The sequence below is a fragment of the Montipora foliosa genome, chromosome 6 (assembly GCF_036669935.1).
Source record: "Montipora foliosa isolate CH-2021 chromosome 6, ASM3666993v2, whole genome shotgun sequence".
NCBI lineage: Eukaryota > Metazoa > Cnidaria > Anthozoa > Scleractinia > Acroporidae > Montipora > Montipora foliosa.
Genome location: NC_090874.1, coordinates 68,942,211 through 68,952,210, shown reverse-complemented (window position 1 = coordinate 68,952,210; position 10,000 = coordinate 68,942,211). Strand labels below are relative to the sequence as shown.

At 40.8% G+C, this 10,000-nt stretch overlaps 3 protein-coding genes across 3 annotated transcripts in view; 2 read left to right on the top strand and 1 right to left on the bottom strand.

Moving 5' to 3' along the window:
* LOC138008281 (glutamyl aminopeptidase-like) overlaps window positions 1-1,435 on the bottom strand; it is a 38,827-nt gene extending 37,392 nt beyond the window's left edge. Inside the window, exon 1 of the mRNA XM_068855566.1 lies at window positions 1,074-1,435. Within this exon, the coding sequence (XP_068711667.1) occupies window positions 1,074-1,293 (220 nt within the window). The 5' untranslated portion in view covers window positions 1,294-1,435. The remainder of the gene's footprint in view (window positions 1-1,073) is intronic.
* Window positions 1,436-5,821: 4,386 nt separating this feature from the next.
* LOC138005959 (uncharacterized) lies at window positions 5,822-8,842 on the top strand. The gene is made up of 2 exons (XM_068852125.1): window positions 5,822-7,995; window positions 8,071-8,842. The coding sequence occupies exons 1-2, from the start codon at window positions 5,822-5,824 to the stop codon at window positions 8,840-8,842; spliced, it is 2,946 nt and encodes a 981-aa protein (XP_068708226.1).
* Window positions 8,843-8,865: 23 nt separating this feature from the next.
* LOC138005958 (uncharacterized) overlaps window positions 8,866-10,000 on the top strand; it is a 1,539-nt gene continuing 404 nt past the window's right edge. Inside the window, exon 1 of the mRNA XM_068852124.1 lies at window positions 8,866-10,000. This exon is cut by the window's right edge and continues 404 nt beyond it. Coding sequence (XP_068708225.1) covers window positions 8,866-10,000 — 1,135 coding nt within the window.

Here is a 10,000-nt window from a genome sequence, read left to right as displayed (position 1 = left end):
CTCAGTAGTGGTTGATCTTCTACAAACAGAAGGAAGTTTTTACTCTTTAAATTAAACAAAATTACAGGACGCAACGTTTAGCCAACATTTGCCTTCTAGCGAAAAAGCGAAAAAAAGACAGCGACATTCGTCTCCAGCCAAATAGGCGACACGTGGGCTGGAAAATGAGCGACAAAGCGACACCAGAAGCCCCCTTGGAAGGCCGGTGTCTGACATTTGCAGACTGGCTCCAAATAGCGATGATAAACAGTATTTAAGTCTAAGAACCCATTTCAAATAGCGCTGATAAACAGTATTTAAAAATACTGTTTAGATCAGCGCTATTTGTAGCCAGGCTGCAGTCTGCAAATGCCAGACACCGTTGGACGGCCTCGTTTGTCTATCAGCGTTCTGTTCAAAATACAGTCACATTCTTCTCAGTTTACCAGCTACACTCCCCCAGATAGTCAAAGTACCCACATTTTCCCCACCATAAGGGTTGCAAATTTATAGCAAAGTCTTTATTCCCCCACATTAGCCCGGGATCCCATATTCCACGGAAGCCGAAAGCCGGAAGCCGATAGGAGCATAATATGCAAAGCATTCGGCCAAAATATAGCATTTTTGAAATATCGCTTTTGAGGCTTTTGCATTTAATTTATTCAAATAACCTGCGTGTTTACTCATGCCTTCACGTGAACAATAACTGAAGTAATCTTGTCGTCAAGTGTTGATATCTGGGCTCACAAAATATGTAAAAGAATCACCGAAATTTTTCTTTTAATAAAAATGACTGAACGTACCGTGTAATCTTTCCTATTTTCTTTATATTTAATGCATTCCATAAATATGGACGAGCACTCAAAGGTAAATTCGTGCAAGCGACTATTTGAAGCGTATTATAAATCTTCTTTTATGAAATATTTTAGTGTCATTTTCATGTTTGCTTTTGAACAATGCTGAATAATGACAGTCATATCTCAGCTGAAGAAGTTTTACTGGGAATAAAATATTTAGTTGCATTACAATTACGTAAATGCAATTGAGGCGAAACAGTTTACTGTGTTGAATAAAGAATTCTCAAATTCACTTACCGCACATTTCCCTTCTGTTCTTAGATTGTTCATGCCCAAGCACTGCAGCTAGAATTATTATTATAATCAACAGGATCAAGATGAGAACAGCAAGGGCTATAAGTTTGATTTTGTTCAAGAATAAACCATTGAACCGAGCCCATTTTCCCGACTTCTTCGGTTCAAAATCCAACTCAATCTGTTTTAGCGGGATCGCTGCTTCCTTCTGACAGTCCGTCATTGTTGTGCTCTATAACCAAAAGATGGACTTTCGCAATTTGATTAGGACCATATAGGTTCGAACAAAACTTTGTACAGCAAGATTTGGGGGAATTAGCATAAAATCAAGCTGATGCGGTGACTGTGAATGTCACGTCATGCAGAGTGTACAATATTCAAATGAGTGAGAGTGTATGCCTCGTCAAGGCAAAGCAAGCCCGCAGCAGGGCGGAAATAACTGGTGGAGAGTCGGGTAGGGGAATAGGAAATAGGCTGACTGCAAATGAGGTCCCCCACACAGTTAAAAAAAACACAAATTCATATCAAAAGATCTTGGAGAAAGACTCGCCAACTGGCATCAACTCTCATTACTTATATGCTACCGTTAGATATTCGCTCTGCAAAAAGTTATGGAGGTGCTAAAAAAACGAGCTAGATGTAAGTTTAAGTGCATGAATTATTAAGCTGTCTAGTTCAAGAATAAAATACTGACCGACGTCATTTTGTTTAGCTTTTTCCTTGGTATGAAACCTGTCTCTTACAGTGGCGGATCCAGACCTTGGGCTAAGGAGGGAGGGGGGGGGCCTCCCCTAGATCCGCCACTGTCTTAACAGTGCCGAACTGATTGGCAGCACGGGATATCTGAGCGCTTAAAAAAAAAGTACCGGTAATGATTTTGTTTGTGGTTACTTTTTGTTTGAGTATATAAATGAATTGGATTGAAATAATCGACAACTCGAAAATAATGTTTGTTGGTTTCAAACACGCCAAAAAAACAAACCGTAAAACCGGCGAAGAGCGCATTTTGTATTTAGCCAGAGGACAATCGCAGAAATAGTATTTCAGTCGTTATGCGTGGAACAAGCCGTGGTCCTGTCAAGTCTCAGCCCGATGGCAATCGCGAGAGGCTTAGTCCCTTCATGCCTTGAAAATTTAGATAGCTGGATCACGAAGCAAAAACATGTGACTGCCAAGTTTTTATTTTCAAGTTTTCTTTTCTCACCATGTAGAGCACAATGATGCTCTTACAATGGGATAGGGTGCACGATAACCAGGGCCGTAGACAGTATGAGGCAAACTGAGGCACTTACTTCATGCAATTTTTCGTGATTTTTTTTAATAAAGCGTGATTCCAGTGTTGTCTTTAAAATGTACTCGTCATAAACACATAAAATACCTACGAAGAAAATTTAACCATGGACATTGCCTCAGTCATAATTTTTTTCTGGCTACGGCCCTGTATCGTACCCTAAAAGGACAGAACAGCTTAGTGGTTCTTCTGAAACATATTCGATTGAACCAAAAAGTGCTGGCTCATCAATGCTAGCTGTTTAATAGTTACATGCAAATTCTAGGGTGGCTTTTTTGGGGGTCGTCAGGTACATTTACCTCAATTAGATCTCATTTTAACTGACGAGGAAAAACGCAATTTCCAATGCAAACATTTCGGTTCTGCTTTTGATTGATGTCATTTAGTTTCTAATTTTCATGTGATTCTTGACTTGATTTATTTATATATTTATTTGGTTGTATCCTTGGAATTTATTTGCTGCTGGCATCAATTTTGTCATGTGACAATATATTGTTCTTTGATCCTTTTTGATCCTTTTTCGTCAAGTGACAAAGCTTTGTTCTTGATCCTTTCGCCTTCTTCATTTAAGAGAGTGCATGCCAGCATTACTAAGATCAGTTTTGAAAGAAAATAATCTCTCGAGAGTAGTCTCATAATCTACTACAAAGCAAATACACAAAGCTGGCACCTAAAGTTATGGCTCGTCCACTTCACTCATCGGTCAAGTAAAGTGCAGTTTCCTCGAGGACTCTTCTTTCATTTTTGTTGGTCGTTCTTCAATTTTTCGGGCCTTAACAAGAAATGCATTAGCTTGACTTTGACCAAATCAGCCATATCTGCGGTAAAGCTACCTCTAGCGTCTTGATTTTGTCAAATTCAGATTAAGATTAAGGATTATAGGCCCCCTAACTCTGAATCAAGCTATCAAGGAAAAAGAAACGCCAAACAGTCTAATTCAACATCTCTCTGGGACAGTTTCATCGCGGAAGGGGGGCTCGCATATGAAAGGGGCGGGGATGCTCGCCGTCTCGCTAACAGGGCTAAATTTCGGATTTTGGTCTCACTTAGGGTGTCCTGGGTAAAGCGCCAGCATATGTAGCCGTGACGGTCTCGTTTTGGGTTGTACGCAAAGAAAAAAAAACCAAAATAATAATAAATTTACATTTAGTATGTTCTAAATATGGTCTCTTTTAGGAGTCAAAACCAAGTGCCACCAATTGAAAAATTTGTGACTTCCAACGGGAACCGGCTTGCAGTTTGATCGCAAAAATAATGGTCCTTCAGTATGGGGCAAAAAGCAAGTATGTGATGACTCCTGAAGTGGTCTGGTTTGGTAATCAGCGAACAACCACGACCGAGGCGAATTATTTTCAGTTTGGCTTCTTTGTTTCAAATCCCTTTACGTATATATCGGCATATGTCTACAGCCACGGTTTTCAATGCTTGGGTCTATTCCCAATTTTACGTCACAACCTGCTTTACATTCCTGTTGTCAACGAAATTTTGCATTGCAAAGCAGTTTGGGACGTGAAATCGAGAAATAGACTCATGCCTCTCACATAACGGTCACCAAATTACAGCTAGTTGTGATACTTTACGCGTCTTGTCCGCGTCTTGTATTTTCACATGTTACACTGGGAGATGTTTTGTCAATTAGGTCTTATTTGCATACTTTTTGTCTTTTGTTTTCTGCCATTCATTGTTTCAGATCTGTATTTAAGTAAGCTTTAGTATTCGCTTTCCTTCTCTCCCTCGCGGATCCATTCTCGTCCCCATCCCCCTTTTCGTTTCTCTTAGTCGGCGGGGTCTTATCGAGTTACTTCCCCTCCCCCTTTTTTGGCCTTGAGTCGAAAATTTTCGTAGTCTTTTGATGCTGCTTTTCTGTATGCTTTTCATATGCCGTCCAGACAGGTCAGGATGGACCTCTACCAGCGGCCATCCAAGTTATTCAGGAAAATCCTTCTATATGTCCGGGACCAACAGGAAGTCCAGGCTCAGGTTCCACACCAAAGTCGCTCGCCATCCAATGACGACTTCGAGCATGAGCTTTTTGAGGTATATCTCCAAAATGAGCTCCAGAGCTCTGGCTATGCCATTAATTTGGACAAAGGAAACCTGAAGAGGAACGTTGCTTTTCTCAAACACATTGGTGCTTCCAGTTTTATTCTCGGGTTGCACGTGACGTCACAAAAAAATAAAATACAAAACTAAAGAGCCTTTTGAGTTTATCTCTTGATCAGCTACAAGAAGTTTTAAAAATATATCTGTTTGTATGTTTTCAGCTCGGTACCGTGCTTAGTTTCGAAAATAGAGCAGGTTGAATTTCAGAGGTTTTCAAATTGCGTGACATGTGGGTTAATTTGGTACATTTCGCTGACCCCCGGTCCATGGACTACCCAAATGGGCTACCCTAAAAATACTATTTCGAATGAGTACTGTTGATCCATGTGTAAGCAGCATCTCAAATAGTGCTTACTTAAGCCTCAACACCCATTTTAAACAGCATTGTTCAACAGTATCTAAGTCTAAGCACCCATTTTAAAAAAGTTAGCTTACATGAAGTAATCGGCCATAACAACAATAATCGAAAGCTAACCTTTTTAAAATGGGTGCTTAGACTTAAATACTGTTGAACAATGCTGTTTAAAATGGCTGTTGAGGCTTAAGTAAGCACTATTTGAGATGCTGCTTACACATGGATCAGTACTCATTCGAAATAGTATTTTTAGGGTAGTCCATGGACTCAGGGGCACCCAACGAGAAGATAGTTCAAAACCACTCATGTTAAACATAGCATTGTTAAACGTATTTTAGTATTTAAACGGTAGATCTGGGAAAATTTTTATCCCCTAAAAATTTTTCATCTGTTCGGATTTCCTAGCTGAAAGTCTAGTGATCCGAACATTATAGGGATAAAAACTTACCTTTTCGAAAATTTCAGCCAGAAAAAAGCTCCCGAAAATTCTGGGTGACCTTTTTAGGGTAAAAATCCGTTAAAAATGGGCAATTATACCATTTTTGTGATGTTCGAAAATCCTAGGACTGGCGGGCAAGCAAGAAATTTTACAACAAATGTTCCGAAAATTGTAGATCTCAGAATCGTCTTCCGAACAGATATATTCTGACTACACTAACACGAGACATTGAAAGTGAAAGTTTATCGAGGATGCGCCCGTCAGTCATCAGATGTACAATGTATCCTGATACAGACTGTTGAAAACTGGAAACTAGTGTTACACGAGCTTTAGTTTGATTGACATGTGACAGGAATTAGATCTTATCGAGTTTTTGGCGGTAATATATTTTGTGTATTGGCGGAATTATATCTCGGAAATCTTAGGAAATCGTCTCTACCAGGAATTGTATTCTAAAAGGAAGTCATCTATCATTAAAGAGTTTGGATCATTAAAACATTTGGTGCCAAGACCCGGGAGTGAAGGATTGAAAGAGTGAAAAAATGAATTAACCTCGTGTAAACATGTCGTCGGAACCCAAGAAACGACTGAAGAAGAAATCCATGGTCCGCGAAAGTCATCGCGCATTCGTTAGGAAAACAATCCTCGCGGCACAGGAACAAATTGATAAACGGGGAGATCCTACCGTTTTGAAGAAGCTCAAATCCTTGCGATGTACCCTGCTGGATAAATTGTCGGAGCTCAAAATATTGGACAGTGAAATTATCGATTTGGTAGACGAAACGAAAATAGAAGAAGACGTGAACAATAGCTGTGACTTCGCCAGCGCTATTCAAGCCTGCATAGTCGACCTAGAAACGGCAATAGAAGCTGAGGAAAATACTGGAAAGGGTCAGGATATACAAGGAACGACATTGGACTCGCAAAACTCTAACTCGAGTATTCAGGCGGGAACACAATCAAAAGCGTCAATAATTCCGACCCACGCAAAGTTGCCCAAACTGGAATTGAGGAAATTTTCAGGCGACCCAATCAACTGGCATCCCTTCTGGGAATCGTTTGAATCGGCCATTCACAAAAACACCACCTTAAGCGACGTGGAAAGATTCCAGTATCTCAAGTCGCTCCTTGAAGGTTCTGCAGCCCAGCCAATTTCTGGTTTAGCATTGACAAGCTCGAATTACGACCACGCGGTCCAACTTCTAGACAAGCGCTTCGGAAGTAAACAAGTCATTATTTCGAAACACATCGAATTGCTCATGCAGCTTCCAAAAGTAAGCGACGGGAGCGACTTAAAGCAATTGCGTCAGCTTTTGGATCGAACGGAGGCGGCAGTTAGAAGTCTAAAAGGAATCGGTATTTCTACTGAGACATACGGAACATTTTTGACACCTGTAATTATGGGAAAGATCCCACAAGAGTTACGCCTCATCCTGAGTCGCGGCACATCAGAAGATTGGGACCTTGATACAATCATCAAGTGTTTCACAGAAGAATTGCAAATTCGAGAAAGATGTGCTTTGGGAACGGTAACTGAGCAAACAAAGTTAAAAGAAAAACGAGATTTTGGTTTTGGAATTCGCACAGGTCAAAACAAAAGACCCCCCACATCGTCAACCCTGGTTGCAAACAACGAGAGACTGCCGCTATCTAAGGATAAATGGTGTACTTTCTGCAATGGACCTCATCCAACTGTCAAATGTTCTGTTGTTACCGATCCAGAATCTAGAAAGAAAATTCTACGTCAAAAGGGAAAATGTTTTGGTTGTCTGAGGAGCGGTCATGTGAGTCGAGATTGTCAAGCAAGGTGTCATCGTTGTAGTGGGAAACATCACGTGGCTTTGTGCAGCGTTCAACACTATCCAGATTATCCAATCACGACCAGAAGGGCTAGAGACAGCAATCAAGAACAAACTGTGAGTACAAACTTGTATTTTACTCAAGACGTTAATAACAAGTGCATCTTGTTACAAACGGCCAGAGCTAACGTCAGAAGTCCTCATGGAGGAAATTCTTGCAATGTGAGAATCCTTTTTGATTCATGTTCCCAAAAGTCCTATATAAGCTCACGGTTAAGGAGCAAATTGAGCTTACGACCAATTGGAAGCGATACAGTTCTAATACAAACTTTTGGAAACAATGAACCCTCATTGAAACATTGTAGCATCGTTCAGTTTGCATTAGAATGTCAAGACAATTTGACAGTGTTCATTAATGCTTATGAAGTTGAGTTGATCTGTGGTCCCATCACAAACCAGACCATTGAAATTGCACAACAGTGTTACCCACATCTGCAAGGCTTACCTCTGGCTGATCACTCACGAGGTGATGAGGATCTAGAAATTGATGTCATGATTGGAGCAGATCATTACTGGTCTGTGGTTCAGAATCACGTGGTAAGGGGGGAGCTACATGGACCAGTGGCAATTCGTACAAGATTAGGATATGTATTGAGTGGTCCTGTGAATGCGGCAAGTGCGAATACACAGTTATCAACTGTTAACGTGTCCCATGTTATGAAAACTGAATGTCAAGTCATTGAAGAGAACTTAGTTTCAGATGATTTCTTACTGAAAGAGGAGCTAAGTAAGTTTTGGGACTATGACACTCTTGGAGTAAAGGATAGAGAGGGAGATTTTCTTGCAGACTATCTTACCAAAGTGAAGTTCAATGGAATCCGTTATGAAGTGTCTCTTCCCTTCAAGACTGAACACCCAATTATTCCAGACAATTACTTGTTGGCACAGAATCGCCTTGTTTCTTCATTGCAAAGATTAAGGTCCAAGCCAGAATTGCTCTAACAATATGACAGTGTCATCAAGGAACAATTAAATGCTGGTGTTGTTGAATTGATTGATAAGAGTCATGATTTAGATACCCTTCCTGGAACTGTACATTACATTCCTCATAAAGAAGCATTGAAAGAAGACAGAATCACTACTAAACTACGTGTGGTTTATGACGCCAGTGCTAAATCCCGCAATGAACCAAGTTTGAATGACTGTCTCCTACCAGGTCCAGCCTTAACTCCATTGATCTTTGATGTCTTGCTGAGATTTCGCCTCCATAAAGTGGTTTTGATTGGTGATTTAGAAAAAGCATTCTTGAACATTGAAGTCAATCCAGCAGAGAGAAACTTGTTAAGGTTCCTATGGGTAGATGACATCAACTCCCCGAACCCAGAAGTGATCACACTGAGATTCACTCGTCTTGTTTTTGGTCTAGTTTGCTCTCCATTTATTTTGAATGTAACATTGAGGAACCACTTAACAAGGTATGAGAACATTGATCCTGAATTTGTGGCTGCTGTTGTGAGAGCTTTGTATGTTGATGACTTTGCATCTGGAGAGAACTCGGTAACGAAGTGTTTTGAACTTTACCACAAGTTGAAGTTGCGGTTCAGAGAAGGAGGTTTTAATATGAGAAAGTGGGCATCGAACAGTGAAGAGTTAACTGAAATGATCAAAAGAGCAGAAGAATCTTTGTCTTGGGAACCGGAGCTGTCTTGTAAGGCTACTCCTACATTGACCGAGCCGAACATTGAGGAAGAAATTGGACAGTGTCAAATTCAAACAACAATGTGAGCGAAGAAACCGTTGTCAAAGTAATGGGAGTTCAATGGGATCGGATGGAAGATAATTTCGAGTTTGATCTTGCTACCTTTTCTAGACAAGCCTTAGAGGGAACTTTCACTAAACGGACATTATTGAGCAGTACTGCTCGATTCTATGATCCATTAGGCTTGCTGTCACCAGTTACCTTACCCTTAAAGTGCATGTTCCAAGAAATTTGTCATTTAAAACTTGGTTGGGATGAAGCTTTGCCGGAAGGTCTCGCGTCGCGCTGGAAGGAGTTACTACAAGACATGTGGGAAGTCTCAAGCATTGTAGTACCTCGTTGCATCCTGGGTGATGTTCAAGTCGAAGACGTCACGTCTATTCAACTACATGGGTTCGCAGATGCTAGCAAGTCTGCGTATGGAGCAAATGTCTACATCATGTTGACAACCTCTGGAACCAGTTCTGTTTGCCTTCTAGCGTCCCAAACAAGAGTTGCTCCCTTGATCGGTGAATCAATCCCTCGACTGGAGTTAATGGCCGCCTTGACACTTGCGAATTTGATGACAGCCGTGCATGAGGCATTGACCTGCACTATGAAGATAGACGCTGTTTTCAATTGGACTGACTCTCAGATCGTGTGGTGGTGGATCAATAGAGAGTTTAAACAATTCAAGCTGTTTGTTCAGAATCGAGTTCAGAAGATTCGAAGTTTGTGGAGTAAGGATCACTGGAGATATTGCCCGTCTGAGTCTAATCCTGCTGACATAGCGTCGCGAGGGTCAAAGAGTTCTGTTCTCGCTCACAGTGATCTATGGTGGAAGGGAGCTCCATTTCTGAAAGAAGGAGAAGTTCAGTGGCCAAACCTACCTGATAATCCAATCGGTGAGAGTACATTCCCAGAAGAAGTAACAAAGGAATTGAGAAGGAAACCTGAAATTTCAAATGTTATGACAGTATCCGTGCAGTGCTTTCAGAACATTTCAGAAGTCATCTGTCCAGAAAGATTTTGTAGTCTCAGTAAACTTGTCAGAGTAACCACTCTTGTGCTGAAATTCATCCAGAAGCTCAAGAGGAAGATAGAAATAACTGACATCAGTATGGTGGATCAGAATATTGCTACGAATCTTTGGTACAAAGACGTTCAAGCCAAACTTGAAGAAAAGGAGAAATCAAGTTCGACTT

Bases quoted from the DNA above. Each gene is read 5' to 3' on its own strand.
- LOC138005959 (XM_068852125.1), top strand. From the start codon at position 5,822: ATGTCGTCGGAACCCAAGAAACGACTGAAGAAGAAATCCATGGTCCGC. The intron at 7,996-8,070 runs GTTGGCACAGAA...ACAATATGACAG, and splicing joins ATTATTCCAGACAATTACTT to TGTCATCAAGGAACAATTAA.